A 25976-nucleotide genomic window follows, 5' to 3' on the forward strand; every position below is an offset into this window, starting at 1 on the left:
TGCCAAAGCAATAAATACAGAGTCAGCACGTGAAGCGTTGGAAGTGCACAACTTACTTAAGAGGAGGAAAACATTACAGAAAGGCAACTTCATCCTCTGCAGAGCGGGGAGGACTTCATTCTAAACACACAGACACACAGCTATCATAAAAGGGGAAGTTTCAGTGTGGTACCAGTGTCTAAAGCTGCCCTCAGGTATACAGCACTAGTAGTAGAAAAGTGGATTTTATCACTCAGATTCATGTGGGCTTAAAAAAAACCCAGCAGTACTACATGGAAAGACAACGCACGTGCAACTCAGCTTCATGAGAGAAGTGCGACCTCTCCATTTTCTAACTTAGCAGCATATGAGCCAACTCCATGCACTTGGTTTTTTGTTGCTTTTTTCTTTCTTTCTTTTTCTGCATATAATCTTTACGTGCAGCTAATTCCTCAAGTCCTGTTTTCACAATGCAAAAATTCAACAATGTGCTTCCGTGGCACTGTACGCAAAGTGGTCTGCAACTGCAACTTGTGGCTGAGTACATAAAGACTACAGCAATTTAACAGGGTGGGATCACAAAATTAAAAGGAGGGAAATGAACAACAGCACACTTGGAATAATCTTTAGAGGAGAAGAAAAAGGCCTTGTGGATTTATACTGTAGAATGGTGCACGTTCATTCAAGCCTACCTTTGAAAATTACAGCAGCACAAAAGTGGATCAGTTTTAAAAGTGGGTCCACAAAACATTAGAGGTTGATAGAAACAAGAAGCTCTGTCAGCTGTCGTGTGTAGCAAGATGAAGAAATCATTCAAGGCTTTTGAGGTTGTTTGGAGAAAAGTAAGAAGAATGATGTAGTGCTTAAGGTCAGTTGGGAAATAGGTATTTGGTCGTACAATGGCATGATCAGTTGTGCAACCTGAATATTTCAGATGCTGGGTCAATCAACAGCATAACCAGGAGACAGAGCGCCTAAAAGATGAGGTAGGTCATAAGAAATGGGCAAATGAAGGAGAGAGAAGGGAACCAGGCATTTTTGGAGGGTTAAACTAAGGTATGAAAAATCTGTGGAAAGGCTCATATGAAACTGTAAGAATCAGTCAAGAAGGAAATAACCAATGGAGGGGGCAAGACACCTGGGAATGTACCTGTGTTTTTGAGCACAGATGAGAGTGCTGATGGAGCTCTTCTAGTATTGAACTGAATGTATCCATTGGCAGTGTTGAAAGGGTTAAAACCAGTTCAGAGGCAAACACATATGTAATTTATCATTTGGTATGAGCATTCCCAATTCAGCTTTCGACCAGTGGCAAATCCTAGTCATAGCAGTGAGATGCCAAATATTAATTTAGGCAAAGCTGCATTATTATACAGTCTTGGAAGCTGTATGATTAGAAGAAGTCAATGGAGTATAACTGACTTAATTTCTTATTTTCATTTCATAACTAGGAGCAACTCAAGGGAATTCTGAATACAGAGTCTTGCTCAATCTACAACATAATTGGACTGGCTGACTGAACTAGCTGGTTGGCTAAAATTGTATCCTGATTAAAATGTAAAACTTTTTTTCCAAATGGCAAAGCTCTCCTCCCTGTAATTCCTGAGCCCCATTTGAGAATTACAGTGCAAAGAGAAAGAACGTGCATGGTGTCAGACAGCCTCTGTTGTTCCCCCCAAGTTATAAATAAATTAGGATACTCACAGTGCTCTGTACCAGAGAAAGCCAAGATCAAGGCCAGGGGTCACAGTCCTCCCTGAAAAGAATTGCAGCATGCAATGTAATCCTACATGCTCTAGCAATATGTAGTCTAAATAGAAATGAACAGGATAGCACTGGATTGCAGGTGGTGAAACCGTACCAGACCCTGGGAATTTTATGTTAATTAAGAAATGCTGATTAATAGAGAATGGTAAATTTTAATAAGCCAGCAATAAAAGAGAAATTGCATTTAAATAACAGGCGTGTCTTGATTCCCTGGAACAAATCTTGTTTTTTTTTAATCAGGGGAATTCACCTAATGGAAAATTTTTTCCTGACTTAAGCCAGTGTAACTTTTCTGTTGGTGTTACTGACTGTGGTTTAACTCCCTGTTTCTGAGGTCTGTCTGAGTAACTGGGCTGTTGGTAAAGAGGACTAAGAAGCAGCAGAAGTTATACTCTCAGTACCAAAACTACTGGGTGAGGTTGTGTCATGCTAGAGGACAGAACAGATGATTGCAGAATTTCTTGGTCTTAAGTTTTAAGGTACATGGAAAAGACCCAACAACACAAGATGGCTGAGCTTGTTTCCTGAAAGTGCTCAGACAGATAAATATGGGTCAGCTAGGAAAGGGAATAGTACAGGGGCTGGGACTGCGCTGCCCCAGCAAAATCATTCTCTTCCTCACATTAAGGTACAACTGCACTGAGTTTCTTCCTCCTTCCACACATATTCTCCTTAACCACAAAGTGATGGAGAGCCCTGAATCTTTTCTGTTACTGAGTGCACAGAGCAACTGGGATATCCTGGTTTGGTGCAGGTTTTCTTATAAATATCTCCCTAAAAGGAGGCAGACCTGAGAAAAACTTGCTGCATCATTATCTTTTACTAACATTGCACTCTGTGTCCTTGTGTATCATACAGTACTTAGCAGATTACATAAAGGAGCTCTGTTCAATGAGGGAACATGGTAATCGTAAAACAAAAACCCAGACAGCTTTGGTAATCCAAGCTCAAAAATTACAGGCATAGAAAATCGACCATAGCTAATGAAGAATTAAAAGCAAGGTCTTGTTATCAGCAATGGAATTCCAGAAATTAACATACAAAACTTTCAGCTGAGAAACATATATGTTTCTGAAAAGCAGTGTAATTGTTCAAAGCATTTATAGGTAAGATTTGCTTATTACCAACTCGATAATTTCCCGTAGTGACTAGAAGTACATATTGAAGCAAATTCACCATCAGACTGTTTTTTTTTGCATAGGAGGACAATACCTCTCCAAAAATCTCTGAATCTGGACATAGAGCTCAGGCTAAATGAAGTTGAGTCTGATACGTGCCTCAAATTTCTTTGCTTTGATGCAAGCCCTAATGTCACCACTTAGTCAATGAGAAGACCAGTTAGGGATTTATCAAGACTAACTGTGGCAGGCAGAGCTAAAGGCATATCTTGATTAAGTGCTCTAAGAAACTGGAATTAAACTGTGGGACTGCAGAGGCTGAGAAGAAGCGGTCTACATGCAAGTTTTCATTTCAAAGCACCTTGAACTATGGCCCTTTAAAAATCTGACCTTTTCCTTCCAGCTCTTCTCTTCATGCTACAAGTAAAGCCGTGGAACCTGCCAAAGTAGAAAACTAACTTATTAGTCACAGGACAGTTGGTAGCACATGGAGTGTACTTCTGATTAATTTATCAGTCTAGGTTATTTTATGGCCAGCTGGCCCACCCTCATTGTGTTACATGAGCATGTTAAAACTATGAAGTGTTCGCACAAAGATACATTTCTCTTCCTTCCTGTCACCCTGTTTTAATTCCGAGCTGATTTCTTTAGAGATAGATAGCAGTGCTGTGGGAAGGCTCCAAGTACCGCCGGGCCTGCTCCTTGTTTGCGTTAAGAGTCCCTACGGCGACATGAAGGAAGTTTAGTTTGAAGTGAGACTCAGTCCTTCATTTCTGCGAGGATCAGAGAGGCGTGGGCAGTTACTTGTGTGGTGGCTTTTTGGTTGATGTTGTTTTTATTTATTTTATTTTATTTTTATAAATAATTCCTTTACAATTGCATAAATACAGTTTGTGCTGCTTCTGTTTTGACAGGCTACATGCAGTGGTGGCTCAGGTTACTCTCTGCAATCTACATTTGAGGAGTTCATTTATGCTTGGCATTGCTCTGTTAAGAGAAAGTGTAGTGACTCAATTGGAAATACGGGGAGGGACCCTGACCAATTCAATCTTCGCATATAAGAAATAATAGAAGTTTCTAAATAGCAGAATTATGAATATCACAAAGGGAGAGCTACCCAGTACTGCACTCTTTTTGGCTCCTCTACTGAAAATGTAACAATAAACACATTTTCCAGCAAACTGATTCAATACCAAGACTAAACTCTCAGTGTGCTTGAATTTTGTGTTTCTTCCTTTTTTTGTTCTCTTGTATTCACAAATCAAGCAAATAAACCAGGTAAGTTAGAATACTTTAACAGCCTGTCAAATAGGGCAGTTCTGTTGCTTATTTATTTAGCCAGCACGTTCATGGGTATCTCTTTCATAGCATTATCTCATAAAAAATACACATGTAAGTCTAGTACAAACCATAAAACTGTATTGTAGACTTCAGCTAATCTGGTATCTTTCACTTGTAAGGAGGATTTGGGTGGAGGCCAAGTTAATTAAAACCGGAATAGAATTGTGTTCTATTCACATGAGTCATATACCTCTGACTCACAATAGAGTCAGTGCAGCTAATGGGTTAATTTGTCCTGATAACAGAGGAAAAATGAAGCTAGATGCTATGACACTGTTTGAACTGAGAGCAGGTTTCAGACAGTAGAAGGTTTTTACGTAGTTAAGAATAAAGGTATGAATTAAGATGTTCTTTCTATCAATTCAAGCGCCATTGCAAACAGTTCAGAAAGATCTGTAGGTACAGAAGGCTTAGAAATCCAAGACTGACACCTTCAGTACTCTGAAATATATATGGTTACAATTACAAAGTATTTCAATTACCACCATGTAGGGGAAAGTCAAAATTACATACGCAGAGCTGGCCATTTCCTCCCAGCTGATGGCCCCTGCAGCATTCCAATAGGCAAAATTATTCCTCCAGCAACCTAATTAACCCACATGTTTATTTCCTTCAGTGGCTTGATGCTAGTATCTTTATCAGAGGCAGTGTGGTAACCTTCTAACAGACTTTGCAATTCCTCTGTTTCCTGTTTCCCTATGGACCGGCATTCCACATAGCCCTCATTAGTAACTTTCTAGCTCCCTGTTTTATACAGCATAAAGCCACAGACAGGATACTGTAAGGGGAATCTGATTCCTAATCCATACCTTCATGATCTTCTTTGTAAAGTTCATTTATAGTTTTTCTTCTGTCACATTCCTGCAAGACTGAGAGCCTTTCAAGATGAGGACTGTACCATAGCATGCATTCACAGAAGTGCCAGTGCAACAGATCCTGTAGGCATGGTTATAAAACAAACAGCACTAAGAAACACATCTGAGTTATATTTACCTAAAACTTAGTGCCAAGGCTGAAAGCAGACAGCAGAATTCTGCTACTCTATAATTGATTTGGGTATCTGATATTTAAGGGCCTCCCAAAGAGAAGATACACATTATCTTGCTTTTTCAAGCCTCATGCAGGTGAAACTCTTAATGAATACAAGAGTGGACAAGAATCACATGTATTTTAAAAGGTAACTTAAAAAGCAGCTATTAGAGATCATTTGAGGAAAGCAGTCATTAAAGGTAATAGTTCTGTGGCTATAATTATATAGGACTGTGCAGGGCTGTGAAGACAACATAAGTCAGACCTTAGTGTGGATGTGACTGGAGCTTCCCACGGTTATATGAATTTTTATCCATTTCCAGGTCAGATAGACTCTAAGAAGCCACAAGGACATCTTTTCATATACTTAAGGTTAATTCACCATTTTCCCAAATTGAGCCTATAATCCTCCTAACCTTGCAAATGTCAGACTGTGCAAAGGAAAATCTGTATTCCCCTGTTACTTAGATATTGCCATCCAGTAAGAAAGAAGTTATGTAAAAAAACACACAAACAAGCAAACAAAAAGTCCTGGTCACAGCAATTTCCCCTCACCCCACCCCTTGTATGTAATTTAATAGTCCTCAACTGTTCAACTAATATAACAGTTATAAATCTGGCATGTGATCCAATGGACTAATCATTCAGAGACATAACTACAGTCAGCAGCATTCATTCCTCCCAGTATCAAAAGTCCTAAGCAATGAATGGTGCTGATTAGTCACAACTGAAGACTTTTAGAGCCCCAGCACGCTGGCTTTGTATTAATTTTCACCAAATTGGAACACTGCAAACACCCAGGAGAGGGAGAAATAGTTAAAGGATATTTTCAGGCTTATATCCTATAAAACTAAACCAAACCAAGCAGAAAACAGCCTATGTGATTTATCATAACGTGAAGATCTCAGAAAGGAAGCAGAAGATGCTCTTTTCATTTCCTCCCCCAGTCCATGAGAGGGGCATGGCCCCAGGCAGACTTTCAACTCCTCACACAGAACAGAGGCACCAAGGTTGCAATCCTGAAAAATCTGTTCAGACACCACCTTCCCCGAAGGCATCTAAATTTCACCCTTGATTTTCATTTAAAAATTCCCTAGCATTTATGCCTGCACATGTTCAGAGCTGACCCAACCTTAATGGGACTGAGTAGTTCTAGTTTTAATTTGACTGGAATCCAAAAACGAAGTGTAGCACTCAATACAATACTTGCACTCAGAGAAGGCCCAAGAAACCTCAACTGACTGGACAGACAAAATGCAATCATGTCTGTCAATTTTAGTAAGCACAGCTTGGAGATGAGGTTGCGTTCACCTCCCTAGGTTCATCCCTGCTTTGGGAAACATCATGAAGCTGCTTTGGTGAGGAAATTCAAACCTAAATCAGGCTGTGAAGCTGTGTATGGTAGGAAAATCTTGTCTTGGGGCTGTTTTGCTCGCAAAGTCTTAGAAAAGACGAGTGAAAGCATGACCAAAGATCAGCAGTAGTTTTCCACTGAAACAGGTAATGTTAATTCTGGTGCTTCTTCAAAACGTTTCTGCATTCTAGCACCCTTTGATAGACTAAAATACAGGAGGCCCAAAAGATATATTCTTTCTCTAAATCCCTTTCCACTGTTTGAATATAAGCATCAGTGATGCTCCCTCTTCTACTTTTTCTCCCTATTTCAGTTAATGTGGAATTGCTTTACGTACAGAGGTGCATCCTCACCTGAAAGCAGGCAGTGCATGGCCAACAGGGGGAAAAAATGCTCACTGCCTCAAATCAACAAAGCACTCTTCTAAGGAGGAACAGAAATAACTCCCAGTTGTGCAGAAGGGCACTAAACTCTATGTCTTTCACTTTCTGGGTGAATACCAGTGAAGCTAATTGAGGTAGCTAGACTATCTCCTATTTGTTGTACTACAATGTTTTGTGGGTGAAGCCCATAAAATTCAGGACAAAATCTGGGACAAAAGCTGCCAGGGCAGATGGTGTGGCTTAGCATTGTGGATTCAAAGCACATACATGTCTTTCCAGCTCTGAGTAATGGGGCTGGGATTGAAGAATGGCATTAAAACTCACCTGTCCTAAGTGTTCCCTGTTGATTAGGCAGGTCATTTTGGTAGTTTCACCTTTACAAGCAGATTAAAGATCAAACACCTGCTTCCGGATTCATTCCAGTAATTCAGTGGCTAAAAATGTTCATCTGTGGCACTTTACTTGCCTATATTTTTGATTCATTCCAAGTTCTCCACTGAAGCTTCTTCATTAAAGGATCACAACAAAAATACATTTATAAAAAAAAATGTCAAAAGCTTCTTGAATGCAGCTATTATCTGAAATGCACGAGTTAATTTTGACTCTTTTAGCATTCCACTAACATCAGTTAAATTTGAAATCCACAAAACTACCTTGCAAAATTCTGCACTATAGCCAGCTGCAAAATCTCAGCTAAAGAGCTCAACACAGCAATGTCAAAGGCACACTTTGCTGTTTTGAGTCAAATATGGCATTTTCCTGACCTGCTGCTGCTAATCCATTCAAGCATATGTTTGCACGGCTGTTTTTGCCAGCCCACTTTCAGCTGTCACTGGCCTCCACAGAAAATAATAATAAACAGTGAGTACACCCACAGGGATGTAACTGAGAGTAAGCTGGATGTACAGAGAGGTCTGGAAGCTATAAGAACATGAAACCATACAGCCTTCCTAATTTCTTTTTTCATACGTGTAATATACTTCAGCCCCAAAACAACAGCATTGATTTTCAGGTGATATTTTATTGTGCACGATAACAAAGGTTTGAAAAAAAAGCCACAGGAAATATGAGCAATGGAGTGTTGCTTACTTACAGAGTACATAGAACATATTCTGTGAAAGCTACTAATTTCTGTTGAAGGGAGCACATTAATTTAAAGTAAGCATTATTGTGAGGTACCTTGCAAAGTGAATTTTGCAAATGTTTTTTCCCTAAACTTGCACTTGAAATTTAGAAACTTGTATTTACATGACACCAACATTGCTGCAGAGTGTATAGCATTAAACTATTATACAGGAAAATATCTCATTATTACTAAAAGAAATAGGCACACAGAAAGTATCATCAAAACACGAAACATTAGCCCTAGAAAATGTCAAATGACTCAAAAGCTCTTTGGAAAATTTGTGGATGTTGAGGTATGCATTACTTTTGTAATTTTATTGCCACTATTTTCATTCTTCCTGTGATACAATTAAAAAAAAACATACTTTCAACCAATTACAACTTTCTACAAAGGACTTATTCTGCCTTTATTTATTTTTTAACTGTAAAGAGAAAATCCACACTGATTCTCACTGCAGAATGGTAGAATTCTAGTAGGTAACAGTGCAGAAAATCCTGCAAGAGGTCTACAAGGCACTGTTCTCTTTCTGAGTGCTTGACATGCATACAGGTCACGTGTGATGGCTGATTTGTAAGACATGAACAACAGAAACTAGATCTAAAGCTAAAATGTAGTGTAATTATTTAATAATAATTAAATATTATATATATATTTTTATCTAATGAAATAAACTCCATCATTTCTAAAAGCCATTCTGCTTTAAAACATTATGGGCTGCAGAAAGATGTCTGCAAAATTAAACAGATATGAATTTTGAAAGATACTTTATGAAAACGAGCAAGAACCAAGGTCAACCAAGTAGCACTTAGGTCAACTGATATAGTTTGCCTGAATATAAACCATTCCCAAATAATGTAACCCCCTCTATAAACAGAAGAGACCAAATGCTCTGTTGATTTAATGCCACTGATTTATGTGCCAACAAGCAAGTTGGTCCACTGTCAACACAGAGTAATCCTATCGTGAGCCTGACGTGTATCAGGTGAAATTACACAAGGATTCCTTTGATACAGTTTCTCTGGGAAGTCTTGATGGCAACTGGTGAGCTTTTGAAAGAAACGTGGGGAGCTGACCATAAAATACTTAGGATGTCAGATAATTATTCTAACAATGACTTTCTGACATACTCCTTTTTGAAAAAACAAAACAAAACAAAACAAAAAGAACAACCCAGTTCTGTGTGGTTGGCAGAATCCACTGATAGGGAAGGCATGCCCACCTCCAACCACAAAACAAACTTGGCTACCATGGTGCTGCAGTGGCAAATAGATGAATTTCAAGTTCCTTCGGCAGTTTCATGACGTCCCAGCATCAGAAATGTTTACTGCCTTTTTTTCCCCTCAAGACAGGCTAGCATCTGCTGGTTTTCAGTGGGCTCAGCTACCTGTGGGCCTTCATGTGACAGAGCACAACACGCAAACACAGCGGTCTGGAGGATGATGCTCAGAAACCATCATGAGATCTTAAGGCAGTGGCCTGGGTTTAGAAACACAGCCAAAGTATCAGACAGCATCCTCAAGATGAGAGGCTCCCTCTGTGAAATGGGCCTCTCCCGGCGACCGCTGGTATCCTACATTGGCTAAATCTATTGATCTGGATCTATTTAAACAGATTTTAAACTAACCGTAAATAAAACCAGGACTGACCTAAAATGTAAACAAATTCTATCCTAATGTAAACTGAGGGAAATTCTGTATCCATTTGCACACTGACATACAGTGCTGTGTGCTGAGAACAGAAGCATGATAAATGACAGCAGAATATGGCCCAACTACCTTAACATTTTACTTCCCCGCAGGAAGGCGCTGGCCTACACTAACTGTTGAAGAGCCAACTGTCTACAGTAGTACTCTATATTTCTATAATATTCTGTATCGAAGCAATAAATATTAGATATAATCTGTATATTAGATTTCATATTTATCTGATAGCTATTTAAATCTACATTGTCATATATAAGCAGTGACCACTCCTATCTGGCAGCATACACTATTTGCGTGAATGTGTTAAAATCATCACATGGGTTTGTATTTATGTAGGACTCTCCGGGTCAAATAGCAATTTAAACGTACATAAAAAAGGGAATTTGCACAGAGGTTGGACTTTGTTAAATGTTTCTGTGGTTCCGCATAACATCATTTCAGTATGGGGATTTCACAATTCTATCTCAGTTTTATGTTACTGTTATTATTATTTTAAAGACTGAAAATACAGGTAGAATAGACTTCAAAATCTCCAATAAAGTTATATCAGTACAGCACAGGAATACGTATTTTCAAGTTTAAGAAATATCAGTTTCATTGTTCCTAACCTTTTTCCTCTACATATATAAATCTCCTTTTTACAGAAAGTGCACTCCTGAAAACAAGGACAATCTAAATGTTTTGGCACTGCTGAGATGTGAAAGTGTTTCAACCGAACAGGATCTGCAGAAAAAACATCATGCATTTGTTAATGAACTATTACAATTACTATAATCTAGCTCTGCAAATTGCAAACTTCTTACATGTTAAATAGTAAGCTACGTTGAAATTGCTGCCTGTTTACAAATGAGAAACCCCACCTCATTTTCCTCCAAAAAAAGTGGTCAGGTAATTCCTACTGTTTAGCTTCTCAGAAAGATCAGAACTATTAAAGACTTCATGAAAATGTTCATTTTCACAGGAGTAAAAATGCCCAGTTATTTACCTATGCAAAATGTAAATAACTGTTACATTCTGTAATTCTAACTTCAGAAACTCAGTTAAAAAACATAGAGGTAACCAAATATTCTGATGAATACTTTTAGAACGCAATTTCTGAGTTCAGAGAATATCCAGGTATTATCCTTTGAACCAAATACTGACTCTCCTTTGCAAAAGCTGACACTTATGGAGATTTATTTATTCACAGAATAATTTCTGTGGCCCTCCGGCACAGTCAATATTGTTATTGACTGTTATCAATTATTCACCAAAGGCAGAATATAATTGTTGTCTTCCTTTTAAGTTGATGTTGCACTGGAAAGCACTAATTAAAAAAAAAAAAAAAAAGAAAAAAAAAACCCTGAAAATTGAAAAAAATATTATGCTTTGTACAGAAATCAACATTCAGGTGTTAACAACTGTAGCTGACAGTACTGCATTTCTTCAGATGAACAACCTCAAGAGCTGATAGATCGCCTGCCTTTCACCTACAGCAGTTCTGCCACAAATGGATGACTTGCAAAAAGTTTCCTTTCTACAATACACAAATTTCCAATACTTTTTGCCTCAGGACTTTTTTTTTCCTTAGTGTGTAAGCCAGTATCCCAAGACACTGTGGTGCGCTGGAACACTTCACTTAAGAAGGTATCTAAAACTGACATGAAGACGTCTAAATATATGCTTAGTTTACTTCTCAGCAGTTTTGATAATTCATACTAGTGTCAGGCAGCCTCTAGAGCTTCTTCATAGAAACATAATTGATGCTTGATAACAGTCTAAGGAAATAATTAATTCTCATTTCTCTTTTCAGTCTTTGATAAACTGAAACCAAACAGATAACAGCTTATCGTTGGTCATGATTTAAAAAAACAACAACAACAATGAAAGTATTCTTTATAGACACAAAAAATGACCAACCGACCTTACGCTGCAGCAGTATTTGCAGATATGAGTAGTTTTGATCTACAAAGGTTGTTCCAGAAGTAATGCCTCCTAGTTTATTATGTTGGCCCACAACATCAAAGGCAGATGGTGATGGGATGGCAGTAGAGGTTGAAGTAGAGGTTCCCACCAATATACCATTACATTTTGTTCATGTGTGAGACTGATAGCAGCACAGGGGCAGTCTGACAAAATGGCATCTGACATGGAAGCATGGATGAAGCAGTGGGGGGGAACTGAATTCTTCCATGTGGAAAAAGCCAGCACCAAACGTCACTCACTGTGCTTGTGTCCCAATCACCTCATCCACGAGAGTCGGCAGATTATGACCACAAAACTGTGTACGGAGATGAATGCTGGCTTCAACACATTGAAAATGATGATGGCAACATTAGAGTATCACCAAGCGTGTGCCAGCTAGACCCTATAAATGCTCACAGAGGAACAGAAAGAACACTGCTTACAATATTGTCTGGATCTAGTGAACCAATATGAGGCTGAAGGTGATTAGTTTCTTGGATCGCATCGTTATCAGTGACAAGATTTGGTGTCACCACTATAAGCCAGAGTCAAAACAGCACTCCATGAAGTAGCACATGTGAATTCCCCATTGATGAAAAAGTTCACACGGGTCAAGTGATTTGCAGCGTCTTCTGGGATAGGAAAGGTGTGAGCCTTCCTGATTTCTTAGAACTCGAATAAACAGTCAGCTCTGACAGCTACATCACAGCACTGACTAAGATGAAGGCTCGAACATCCAGAGCTAGGCCAGAGAAGTTGGCAACCTTTCTCTTGCAACACGACGACTCTGGACACCGTATCAGTCTGAAGACTGTGGAATACATTGCCAATATTGGCTGGACCATCCTACCACAGCCACCATACAGCCTGGATTTGGTGCCTTCTGACTTCCATCTGTTCAAGCCGATGAAAGACGGATTGCATGGGCAACATTTTCTTAGCAATGACACCATGACACTTGCTGTGATACAGTGGGTCAGCTCCACTGGTGCAGATTTTCACAAGCACAGCATGCAGGCTCTTGTTCATTGCAGGTAAAAATGCACAGTTAATTGTGGTGACTATGATGAAAAGTAGAGTTTGGTAGCTGAGAATTTTCTCTATCAAATAGTGTCATGGATGCCTACCTGTGCAACCTATTGTAGGGTACCTGCTTTAGCAGAAGGTTAGACTTGATGATCTCTCAAGATCCCTTCCAACACTGAGATTGTGTGATTCTGTTACTGTGCTCTTTGTACTGGTTGTAGTTTTCATGGAAATAAATAGGAGACATTACTTTCAGAGCAACCTCCACAAAAGCAGCGTTTTTATATCTGAAAGGGTAGAGGAATGTTTCTGGAAAATAGATATTATTCTTTATGCTGGACATTAGGCAACAAAATCCATTCACCATAACATCAACCAAAGGGATAGATTCTAAAGTCTATTTAATAATAAATCTAAACTTATGATGTGACAATTCCATGTTCCAACTATTAAAAGTTGAAAAAAGAAAAATAAGCCAACTTTCTAGCATTTCTATGCTAATAAAACAAATACTACAGGGAAACTGTATCATATACAGGTGTGCTTTCCTGAAAATGTGTACTTGGGGAAAAAAACAACAATAAAAAAAGATCTCCTTCATGAACAAAACTAAGTGAACAAGCTGCAAAGCGTACTTAGGAGGAATGCTCAGTACTATATATTTATAGAAGAGCATCGCATTTTAATAAGACTGAAGGAAAAAGTAGCCACTTCAGTTTGTACCCATAGAATTCAAGCCTAACTGCACTGAAAATACAAATTATTTAGGTTAAGTACTTGAGAAAGTCTATTCTTTTCAGCTTTCATGTGAAGAAGAGAATTTTACTGTTTCTCCATATGCACATTTTTTAGAATTTCAATGCAATCATTTTATCATGGACAGAAAAGTATTCTTCCTCCCCCCAGATTGGAAAAGACATGTTTCATAAACACTGAAGTAGATGCTTAGTATAGAAACTTCCTATATTTGGCTTCGACAGCTGATCTGAATTAAAGTTAATAAATCTTTTTTTTTTTCCATTGCTGCTCCACCTACTACAAAACTGTAGAGATGGAGTTATTACTGAAACACAGATTCTCCCAGAAGATATCCAAATACCTTCCTCCAAATTTTTTCCATAATTTGTATTAGTTTTACGTAGTCTTAGCTTTAAACCCACTGTGGAAAAAGTTGTGCAAGAGTAGTCAATTAAAGATTCTTCAGATGAATGGTTTAGTTCCTTCTAGGATAACGATGCAGAGGAATATTGGTGAAAAATATGCTAGTTATGACATTTTCTTTGTTAAAACTTCTTTATGTTCCAAATGAATTCTTCACTCCACATTCCTGTATTTGGTAAACAAGTTATACAGTACTCTCAGTGTAGATTTCAAGTCACAATTTACAATATCTAGAAAAAAAGACAGGGAAAAAATTATTAGCAACTTGGTACATCCAAAACATTTTCAGAAAAAAGTGCTTATTCTTCTATTTCCTTTTTCTGCTCAGATCCATATCTGTAAACATAAGAATCATAAAGACAGTAAAAAAAGAATAGAAACATAAATAAAGCAATTTTTAAACTCAAAAATCAAAAATCATTTTTTCAACCACTTTTAGTTAAGGTTACAAATACCTTAAAGTCGCTGATGTAGAAATGCAACCAAATTTTCAAGGCCTATAAGATAAAACTGTACCTAGCTTCACATATACTGACAGGACTAAATCTTCAGTTAGTTGTGGCCAAAATAATCTCAAAAAAATTATCAAGCAGTAAAATTTTTCTCATACATAAGGATTACAGGACACTGGGCTGTAACTTCCATTACTAGGCCTAATTTTGTCAAGATAATTAGAGGCAAGGCTAAAATTTCTACAGGATCTACAGAAACTAGGTGTGTAAGTGCCTCTTGAAGACATTTTAGAAAATGCTTTAGTTAAGCTGATGTACATGGCTGAATCAGTCCTTGGACACTCAACATCTAAAGTAAAGGATTCGTGCAGAACAAAAAGTTAATGAATACCTGCTGTTTCCAAGGGAAGTTGTTGAGAAAGTCAATATTATTTCACAAGAAATCTATAAAACAAACTGACATGTACCATTGCAGCAGGCTATATTCATGCTTCAAGGGATATTTAATCTCAAATAGGGTCTTAGGAACTACCCACCAGAAAGGCTCCTTTCTTTTTGACAACTGTACAGGAACTCAGTCTCCTAGCTTTGGTCCTTAGAGCTAGCCATGAAGGTGTAAAGCTGCTGGTGTGCATACTCTCACTATTTTCAAAGCTTCCAAGGAAACCCATTAAACTGTGTATGTAATCACCAGATGACTTTACCAGTTTTGCCATTATATCCACCTTTGCTGATGTTTCTCGCAGACGGTGAAGGGGTTATACTTGGAAGAATGAATTCAATCAAAGCTATGTATGCTGTTCCAAACCATGCTGTGAAAGGCTAAAGACACCAGGGCTGCTCTGAAAGTAATGTCATTACATTGACCCACAATGTCAGAGGCAGATGTTGGTGGGACAGCAGTAGTGGTTGAATCTTTCCACCAATATTCTGTTACATGCTGTTGCCATGTGACGGATGGCAGCAGAGGGGCACTCTGACAAAATGGTGCCTGACACTGAAGGGGAAAAAACTTCACCCACTGACATTCAAACGACACTTGCTGAATGTGTATTGAGACCAAAGAGCAGAAGTGAACACAGAGAGGTGGTGGGTGGTGCATTTCAGCAGCGGCAACAGGGGGTCATCTCCACTGGTGCAGACTTTTACAAGCGCAGCATGCAGGCTGTTATTCGTTGCTGGTAAAAATGCACAGGTAATTAATGGTGGTGACTATGTTGAAAAACAGTGTACTGCAGCTGAGAATTTTCTCTGTCCAATAGTGTTATTGTGCTTTCTGTAACTGTTGTACCTTCCATGGAAATAAATAGCAGGCATTACTTTTAGAGCAGCCTACGTATTAGCCATATGGCAAAATGACATCCATGGATAAAGATTGAAAACAGACAAACCTACGTTTCTTGATGAGATTACGCACGGTCATGAAATCATGGCCAAAAAGTTTTGTGATTCTTAGTAAATCAGATAAAAAAATGCTTGCTACAGAATGAAGAAAAAATGCCAAAATCTACAGGAAAGGCATTTTGTCCCACAACATCACATTACACTTTGTAGTACTGTTTGCACATAGTTCAGAAAGTTTCTTCTTTCATGCCAGAATTGAGCTGCATAACGCTTTCATTTCCTAACACAGAACTTCAAATGAATGAAGAGATACATTCTGTATCTCTTCACAAGCCTTTGAAAAAATTACCAGATGATTCCATCACCAGAACAGAATTCCAGAGAAAGGCCCACAGCAAAAAGCAAAGTGCTCCATGAGAAAGAAAGATTTATTTCCATTGCTAATTGTGTTTGACGTGTATAACGTTTTACTGGTTACAATTTTCAAAAAGCGGAATTTCAGTTTGGCTTTGATTTACACGTTTCAAGAAGTAGTCTGAAAAGCTCAAACTGCAAATGAATTTGTTATAGACTCAGTAAATTAATGTTCTGGCCATTTTTAAAGTAAAAGGTCATGGAAAGCTTTTTAATACTCTTCCAATTATATTGCAAACAAGCCAAATAAACTGTTGACCCCATAAAAATCATTGGTTTTCATACTCATTTATTCAGCCACATTCTTTTTTCCACTAAATATGTTTTTCATATTCTGAAGCACTTTTCAGCATTTCTTTTCCCCCAAGAACCTCAAAGAAACAGTGTAGGAATTTAAAGAGTATTTAGTCTATGCATTTAGGGTAAAATTCTTTTCAATGCTCTTTTGCTCACTGGAAATTTTAAGTATGGGCATTGTGCCCAGTGTAACAACACATAAAACAGAAGTGCTTTTCCATTCACATTGGGCAGGAAGTTTCGTATTAAGCATTTCAATAATTGCACAAGAAATGTCTTATATATGCTGAAATATCCTTATGGCTTGATTTATACTGGAAAAATTAGCTGTCCCCTGGAGCAATAAATACCCCCAAAGTTAAATGCCATAAGAATTTTAAACCTCCACAGAAACAAGGGATCACAGATATTCTCTGTTTTACTTGGATCTCTAGATTTCGCTGTTTTCCTCTTCTCTTTTTGACCGTTTCAAACACAGAAGTTTGTGACACAGTCACCACTGCTGCAGTTAAATATGATTGTGAAGCAATCAAGAGAAGTGATGAAGTAGGCTGGGTAGATGCAGATTAAATGCATAGGTGGCATAGGCTCAGTCCTCAGACATAATTCTGTGCACATGCCTGCTGATGTCACAATTTGGAGGTCAGGAGGGATGAAAAAAGAGCAGAACAGAGCAGAAATTGATTAACTGTGTCAGAATCTCCAGTGTCCTTAATATAAGAAGTCGAAGCATCAGTTTCTATCATTCCTGAGGAAATAATGATCCAGTATTACGGTAGGACAAATACATTAATTACTGTGGTAGGTAACCTGCAGCACCCAGCTACCACCATTGGGAAGGGCTGCATATCCAGCAAGCCCATGGCAAGAACAACAGAAATCATATGAGTACCTCATACTACAGGGAATCAAGAGTCTTATATACAGCCTGAAAAGCTGGATTTAAATCTTGTATTTATATAAGTGAAGAGGAGTGGAATTGTGGTCCTGCTGAGGTCAGCAATAAAACCTTCACCTTCAGTCACCTGAGCACTTCAGAATGTGCCTCAACTTTCTCTACCTCATTCACATTTTAACCTTTATTTAGCTGTAACAAAACCCTATGAGATCTGGATCTAACACACTTTTTTTTAAGAGGTGCAAAAAAAGTAACATAGATACCTTCTGGTCTAGGCTTTGGTTTTTCCAATCCACCATCTTGCATTAGCTCAAATGCAAAGGACACATTGAGGACCTAGTAATATGATACAGGCAGTTGTTATTATGATCTATACACAGTATACTAAAAAAGGTCAAATCAAGATGCATTTAAAGCTGAAAATCTATATGCTGGGAAGGAAAAAAAACTCAAATCTGCATCTAGATCAATCTAAATCAATCTAGACAATCCTTTATTTATTTATTTATTTATTTATTCTTTTCTGGGTGGTGAAAGTGTTTCAGAAATATGAAAGTAACTGTAAAGTAGCATGTGAACTAACATTACACATACAAAAAACCGTCCTCCAAGTTTACAAACTGGAACATGATGGCTTATGTAGTGTGCATCTTCGATAGCTGAATTGCTTACAAAGCAACAGACATCAGGGTAATGGTTAGTCTTAAAATGATACATAGTACATACATGTCTTCAGGCTTTCAAAAAATATGAAACTTGAAATGTAAAATTCTTTGATGTTGGGCTCAAAAAAAATCAGTCCTGTCCTCAATTTGCGTATAATTTTAATGAACACTAAGGCTGGCTCAATGACAGCATCACACAATGGTTGCCAAAATCAGTTAATATTTGCTAGACACCCTATCATTAATATAATTTTCCCTTTTATTCTGAATAAGTATCAACACTGAGATTTTGAAAAATGCTTGGAAATGGTTACCAGTTCAGCCCTGTTCTCTTTGGTTTTCAGCTATCAACACTGAACCTATACAGAAAAGTCAGTATCATCCCTAAAACAATAGGTATGTTTGCTTAGATGGTTTTTGTTTTGTTTGTAAGAGAAAAATGAAATCTCATTACCTTTTGTTCAAAACTATCAGGAGTCAAGAAAAAGCTGTGGAGAGGAACAAAATAGCCTTCTAGGAGACCCATTAGCAGCACTAAGTACACACCATCTGCAAACTGTAAAAAAGACACTTCTCAGTATTTTTGCTGAATACACGCGCAGAATAAAGTTTCTGTAGAAAGCAATGGTCAGCAACTTTGACCTGTGTCTTTGTTTTCTATTCTGCTAGTTGCAGGAAATCAGAACAACCACTTTTCAAGCTATAAATTAGCACACGTTCTTCTGAGCAGAGAAAAGCAGAACAAAGGTGCACTGATGACTGCACTGAAGTTCAGTATGTTGAAGAAAATAAAGGAATAAAGAATTAAAATTTCCACGTTACACACTCATCTCTATCTAAAAATTAGTAACATTCATGAGACTTTGTTCAAGGCATCTCATTCGTAACCCTGTGGCATTAAGTCTACCATAATCAAACTCTGAGATACCAGAAACAAACTATAACCTGAAGGGAGACTGTAAGCGAGGTGGGTGTCAGCCTCTTTTCTCAGATGACAAGCAATAAGTCACAAGGAAATGGCCCCAGGATGTGTTGGAGAGATTTCAACTGGATAAAAGGAAGAACTTTTACACAGAAAGGATGGCCAGGTGTTGGAACAGGCTGCTCAGGGAAGTGGAGGAATCAGCTTCCCTGGAGGTTCTTATCAGGATGTGATGCTAAGGGACATGGTTTAGTGGTGGCATTTTTTGATCCTAAGGGCCCTTTCCAATGTAATTGATTCTATCATTCTATCTTCCTGAGGTAGCTTATTTTGTTTCAATTGATAGAAACAGAATCTCTCACCTTAGAGAGTACTGTTTTGGATAGATGCTTAAGGTGTTTCCAGGCATGTTTGAATAACACATTTTTTTCCCCAAAATTAAACAATGCAATATGCACGCACAGTAACACTTTTCTGAAAGCCCTTTCCATCTAAAACTCAATTTTACCTTTAAAAAACCTCTATCAGAGTGAAAGTTATTCAAATAAACCAGAGATTCTTAATAGCACATATCAAGACATTAAATAAAGCCTGTTGTGAAGACACCAGTTTTTTTCTAGTGTGGGTAGCCTCCTTCCTGTCTGACCTCCTGCTGCAGTTGTTCATATAAGGATTTTTTAATACCACAGAATAAAGCTTTTCTTTTAGCTTCTTTCTAGCCAATTTAGCATCTGAGAACAGGAAAAGAAGACCATGGACCACATTATTTCTGTGGCGCAATCAAGCCTGCAGCTCAACTGTACAGCTGCCTATACACTTGAGCAGCTTCTGTCTCAAGAATTCATCTTACTGAATAGAGCCATTGTAATCCCATGAGATTACTTGCTAGTGTAAAGGTAGGCAGGAAACAACTGTTCATCTTGAAACTGTTTCAAACCAAGCAGACGGAGCCTCTCCTGATGAAAACAGGCACAGGTTCTTCTTACAGCACTTAGCAGCACCCAAGAGGTAGCATCTGCTAACTAATTTTTATGCTAATTAAAGTACGAAACTGTTGCCCTTATGATTTCTCTGCTTAACTGGTGAGGGTTCTCCTCATATGAATATATCTAAAACTGGAGGGTTTCCCACTGAAATAACATCTCAGAGCCTGATCAATAGCAATTCAGTTGTATTTCTGCATAAAGCTGGGGGCATAGTGCATTACACAGCACAAGTGACCCTCTCCTTCAACAAAAGCTATAAAATCCTACCTGGGTCTCCAGTTCAGTGACCTCCAAATTCAATTTGTTGAGATGCTTGTTCACAAATGTGATGAGAGTCTGAAACGTGAAAACAGTTTAGTGAAGGTCTATTCAGTGGGGCACCTGTTCCAGACGCAGAGTATGCAATCCACTCAGAGCAGAACTTGTAAGAGCAAGGAGACTGCAGTACAATTATTTTTTTAGATTTTAAAACCGAATTATGAGATTTTTAATTTTTTTTTTAAAGAATGATAAATTGAAATAAAATAAACACAATTATATGAATAAAAAAATCACTGCTACAATGCAACAGCTTCAAAAAAAAAAAAAAAAAAAAAAAAATCTTGTGGCAGACTGTAGGGAAGTGGATGAATTGGACTTCACTCAAATCTGACAAGAGCCCAAATCCTCCAGGTCAGGCTACTGGCAGCTGCAAACTGCATAGCTTTTCCTGTCATTAAACTCGATCAACCCAGCTGGGTTTTAATCAACATGTACTTTGTGAGAATTTCTTTTTGATGGAAACTTTGAGAACTTCATCTTTTTTTGCGTTCCAAATTTAAGTTCATGTTGCTAAATACTATCAAAAAGAAACATTATAGTAATGAATTTCTATTTTTGTTTTCAGCAGAAAGTTTAATTGTATTTAATGCATGCAAATGATGTCTATTTTATATTATATACATACACACACACTACATAAACACACACAAGCATGTAGACACATGCTGTACTTATTAAAATAGAACCCTTCCAACCTTCTTTACTACGCTGAGCTTGTCTGGAGCATGGTCAAATAGCGTGTCAAATGCATCTCTTTCTGAAAAACATTCAGAGATGTTAATGCACTTCGAAGCACTTGTCCAAATACATTAAACACTTGATAAACACTTGATTAAGCACACACTTGCTTAAGACAACAGAATCAATAAAACGTTTCAATACAGTCTCTTTGTATTCCAAGTACTAAATATTTTGCATATTTCTCTCTTGCTTCAGGCTGCTTGTAATTTATTCTCTATTATTTAGAGAAAGCACTATTTTCAAGTACAATTTGGGCTGCTTAATAACCCTGTTTCTCAAAAAATGAGCAGAGTAGAATATTTATGCATTGAACTTTACACAGGGAGCAGGGAGCTAAAGTAACCAACTTATTTTGTTCAGAAGAATATGACTTTATATCTGGAGTTACTACAGAGGAAAATTTTCCCTGGGGCCACAATATGCATATATCGCTCAGCTGACTGCTGTGTTATTAACCACCTCAGGCAAGCTTACAACTACACAGCTGTGAAGAACTCTTTTGCATAGATGTTCTTGGACCATTCTGATATGCAATTTAGGACACGGTTAGCAGGACAGGCAACCTAAAGTAAAATGACTACAACAGTACGGTGGTTACCTTCTGAAGGAAAAAAAAAAAAGAAAAAAAGAAGAAGAGCAATTGCCATTTGGACAACACAAGTGATAGAGAATGACAAAAAATTGCATTTGTATTCCTCAAAAAAATGCTAAGAGTAAATCTAAAGGCATTCGTAGAAGGCAGACTATAGGAAGTAAGGCTGCTCTCAGATATCATGGGAAAATGGCATGCCTCCAGTCTTTAACTCAGCAGTAAGGCAACGACTGAGACAATATAAGAAATAAATGTTGAATTCTTGGTGGGTGTCCATCTAAGCTCCTCAGATGATTGTGTTGTGCTGGCCAGGCATTTGGCCAGTCTCAGTACTAACCATGAGACTTAACTGGCACAGAAATACGCTGAAGAATGACCCTAAGTCATTTAAGAGTTAAGTAGGTAATGGATACAAGAATGCCAACATGTTCACCAGTGAGTTTATCGTAAGATATCATTTCATATTATGCTGGGAGATTATGATCATTAATATTATTTCAATAATGTTCTGGAGGCTAAACCGTAAAGCATCTGCAAACTAGCACGAGCTGAGAAGTACTGAAATGTGTTTTAAAGATGGTCACATTGATTTTAATGCTTTTCTCCCTTTGTTAACTGCCAGAACAGTCTGTGGCAGATATATTCATATCTGAATCAGATCAATTAGAAATCCTCTACTTCCTTGCAGATTAATCAATTCCATTCATTCCATCCACTCATTCCAGAACTGATGTATTCTTTGGATGACTTAAGAAGATAACAATCATATGAACTTACCATGTCTTCCTGAAAATGCCCTGTGGAAAACAAAACAAAACAAAACAAAAAAAAGCAGTTAAATATGTAATCCACTTGCAGACACTGTACTGCAAAATAAAACAGTGTATGTGGTCAGATCTTCAGCTTGGTGAAAACTGGAGGAAATTCATGGGATTAAGAAAATCCTCATCAAGTTATCCCAGCTGAGACTTTGGATTAGTCTGGAGTAAATCAGCATAATATCTCCTGGATTCACAGAGTCTCATAGGAAGGCCAGTTCTCAGATTTCCTACTGCTGAGCGACCAAATCAACATACCTTGCCTCAGTAAAGACAACATTTTCATGTTGATTTGGTGAAAAACTTTCCCTTTGCCATAAATGCATTTATCACAACACCTGCAATACAATTCCAGCCAGGACAGTGCTTGGACTGCATTCTTAATAACTACAGCATTTTGCTTCAGTGGCACTCTCACATAAATATTGTGCATATATTAATCTAAAGTTTAATAAAAAGTCATTAGTCTGAATTCTCTCCAATCTATTAGGAACATGGATATTCTTCTACTATTTTCTGTTGGTTTGGAATAACTTTTCTGCTATGAGTTGCTTGGTGAGATGACACATAACAGAGACTAACACTATCATTTTTCACATCCCTGAAGTCCAAGTGGCTCAAAAAATAAAAGCCATATTGCATTCCAAAGAATCTAGTTCTCCTGTATCAAATAAATACCAATATGAAAGAATGAGACATATTTTTGTATGTTTCAAGGCCTTTTGAATACAATAATAAGAAAAACAATAACTATGGAAGTAAATAGCAATAAATAGAAAATACATAAATTTTGAATATCTTCACCCTTCTCTATTATCTTGGTCTCCTGCTTTTAGTTCCGCAGCTCTGTGTTTCCACACCCTTTTGTATTTTTAGATGCATGTCTGCAGCCCTTGCAGAGGCTAAAGTACAATTACTGGCTGATGCATCATCTTCCCTGGACCCCAATACCAAAATCTAAATATCAGCAAATGCTTGAATTTCTGAGAAGCATCTGCGTTCAATTACTGAACTGCTGGCAAAAGCGGTGTTGACATACTCGGTGTTACCAGTTATTTCCTCTTGGACTTGTCGAGACTGGAGGATTCCTTCTCGTTTCTGGAAGAAATAAAGAAGGACATTTTAATGGTTAGGGTACAGTAAAAATGTAGTTGTGATCTACAAGTGCCATCAGATAAGAAATCTACAAAACAAGAACCGCTTTTTTTTTTTAAAAAGCAAACTTGCAGTAATATATTATTTCACCTTGGAATTATTTCAGAAAACTCTCTTGTACAGTAACAAGAAACTTGAAACTCCACCTGTAGAAGGAAGTATTTCTTCTCTTCATTGTTCTTAACTCACTTTTCTTTTAAGGGCCCCAATTCAGCGAGGTATTTGAAACACTTAAGCGCATATGTAAGTACTTCAGTAGATTTATTTCTTAGTGAGTTGAATTAAACCTTATATTTCAAGGAATACTTTGGCAGATGGTGCCCATGCTTCGTCTTTGGTAAAATCTTGCTCTTAAGCTACCTGTTCTTTCTGCCTTGCTCATGTACTTCTTTTTTTTCACCTTGGTCTTTTCTTTTCCTGACTACTTTCCACACAAAGGGCTCTATTTGCTTGTGATGGAAAGCCAAAATGGAGGATAATCCATTTACAGTGTGCTCCAGAACCTACTCATCATGGTGTTAACATATGCTTTAGCTCCAGTGCTCTTCTGATGTGAGAAGCCCTTCATATGTGGTATTTAGAATCCTGTGTCTAGAAGCTGTGCACAAAATGGCAGAAGCCAACTCAAATGGTAGCAATTTGAGTCAGTTGGAAAATGAAGTAGTTGAAAAAATTTCACACTGTTTCCAGGATGCTGACTACAGTCATCTGGTAGTGGCATACATACCACACGTATGTTTTGCTTCTCTTTGTGTTCTTTCTGTTAATTCTATTCACTGAAATTAGCAAAATTTTGCAATACAGAAAGAAAAGCCAGGCCATTGCTGACGACTGCATGTAAAGTCTAGACATTAGGCAATTATTCATGATTCTTCACTCCTTGCCATACAAGGAAATAAGAAAAATAAATTTATGCTGGTCCCAGACTTGTCTTCTATGTGGAAAAAAGGAGAGTAACAATTTGGAAAAATCCTTCATGGCATGTCAACTGGAGCTATTGCTCTTCCTTGCTTTGGAAAAGATAATACACGCCCCACCAGAGGCAGCCCTGGGTTAATGACGTGCTGAGGATTTGGCCGGGTTCGCAAGAAAGCCGCACATAGCAAACTCTTGGTCACTTCAGACTGGTACTTCAAATAACCTCAATTGTCCTTCTAGATAGGTGATGTAGTTTCAGGGGATTTCCTTCACCTTTTTTAAAGCTCCATTACTAAACCTCTTGCATATGGTTAAAACACTTTTAAGGAGGAACTTTAAACATAAAAACAGAGTGGAGTCCAGTGTATTACAGACTGAAAGAGGAGACACAGATCAGCTGCTGAGATTCCTATCCCTTCCATCATGTATCTTGAAAGTCTGAAGAAAAACTGCATCATCTAGGACTACACTCACCTCCAGACTGTGCAGAGAATAAGCATCTGAAGTCAAAGTTACAATCTAGCTCAAATTAGAATTACACTCCGGTTTGTGTTTTTTTTCTCCTTTGATGCAGAGTGAAAGGTATTTTTCTATTTCCTCTTGATGATGATTCTGATGTGCCAATGATGTGTTTTGGAGCAAAAGCCCCATCACTCTACCTTCCTGTGACTAAGTGCCACAGTAATGGCAACTGTACTTCTCAGTTCCCTGTCTGCTTATACAAGGAAGAAAATGGCTTCTAATACTTTGCTTTCCCTCTGCAAATGTGCAACATGACCTAAAGCCTTTTTTAATATTAATAGAAAACATATTTCACTTTTTGATAACTAGTGTTAATATGAATAAGAATTCCGCATTCTGATTTTATTGTTGATAAAAAAGTAAAAATAATTACATTATTGGAGTTTCCAGGTTGCCCAAATATGAGATGCATCTGTTGGATACTTGAAAAACTTTATTTGGATAGGCTTAGCATTTTGCTCCCTCCCAGCTGAAAGACTCCACTAAAGGCCAAGGCCTTCCTACTTACGTATTGTCTGAATTTGGTAGCTGAATGTAGAGCAAACAAATAAAAAACACCTGAAAGCTAGGTAAGAAATGGAAAGGGTCTCTTCATTTGCCTTTGCATCAGCTGTACATAATCAGTTTTCTATAAGCAATGGCTAGCTGCTTTGTTGCCCCGACAGCTCTACAAATGCATTCTTATAATCTCTCACTCGCACAATCTGTCATTTAACCATTGAAGGATGGCATAACTAATTAACTAAAGAAAAGTAAAAAAAAAAAGCAGAAAGATCCAGCTCTCCACAAATACTCTCAATTGTTTCAGCAGACAAGATCAAACAAAGTCTGGGCTTTGTTCAGAGTTACTCATTCTATCAGTCTAGAAGGAAAGGAAAGCAATATAACAAAATAGCTACAAAAGATCCAAGTACCAATTTTTCACAAATCAGCTTAGCACACGTATTTCATAACAGTCTCATTGCTAACAGTTTTTTTTAAAGAACAGCCAAAGGAAACA

At 37.8% G+C, this 25976-nt stretch overlaps 1 protein-coding gene across 1 annotated transcript in view; it reads right to left on the minus strand.

The window, feature by feature from the left end:
* Nucleotides 1–13571: 13571 nt before the first annotated feature.
* PARVA (parvin alpha) overlaps nucleotides 13572–25976 on the minus strand; it is a 59121-nt gene continuing 46716 nt past the window's right edge. The window contains exons 7-13 of the mRNA XM_042813759.1: nucleotides 23421–23479; nucleotides 22341–22360; nucleotides 20926–20987; nucleotides 20177–20245; nucleotides 18456–18557; nucleotides 17600–17672; nucleotides 13572–14161 (exon numbers count right to left, since the gene is read on the minus strand). Of these exons, the coding sequence (XP_042669693.1) occupies nucleotides 14085–14161; nucleotides 17600–17672; nucleotides 18456–18557; nucleotides 20177–20245; nucleotides 20926–20987; nucleotides 22341–22360; nucleotides 23421–23479 (462 nt within the window). The 3' untranslated portion in view covers nucleotides 13572–14084. The remainder of the gene's footprint in view (nucleotides 14162–17599; nucleotides 17673–18455; nucleotides 18558–20176; nucleotides 20246–20925; nucleotides 20988–22340; nucleotides 22361–23420; nucleotides 23480–25976) is intronic.

The sequence above is a fragment of the Centrocercus urophasianus genome, unplaced genomic scaffold (assembly GCF_019232065.1).
Source record: "Centrocercus urophasianus isolate 14NV4802_14NV808 unplaced genomic scaffold, USGS_Curo_1.0 seq_14, whole genome shotgun sequence".
Classification (NCBI taxonomy): domain Eukaryota; kingdom Metazoa; phylum Chordata; class Aves; order Galliformes; family Phasianidae; genus Centrocercus; species Centrocercus urophasianus.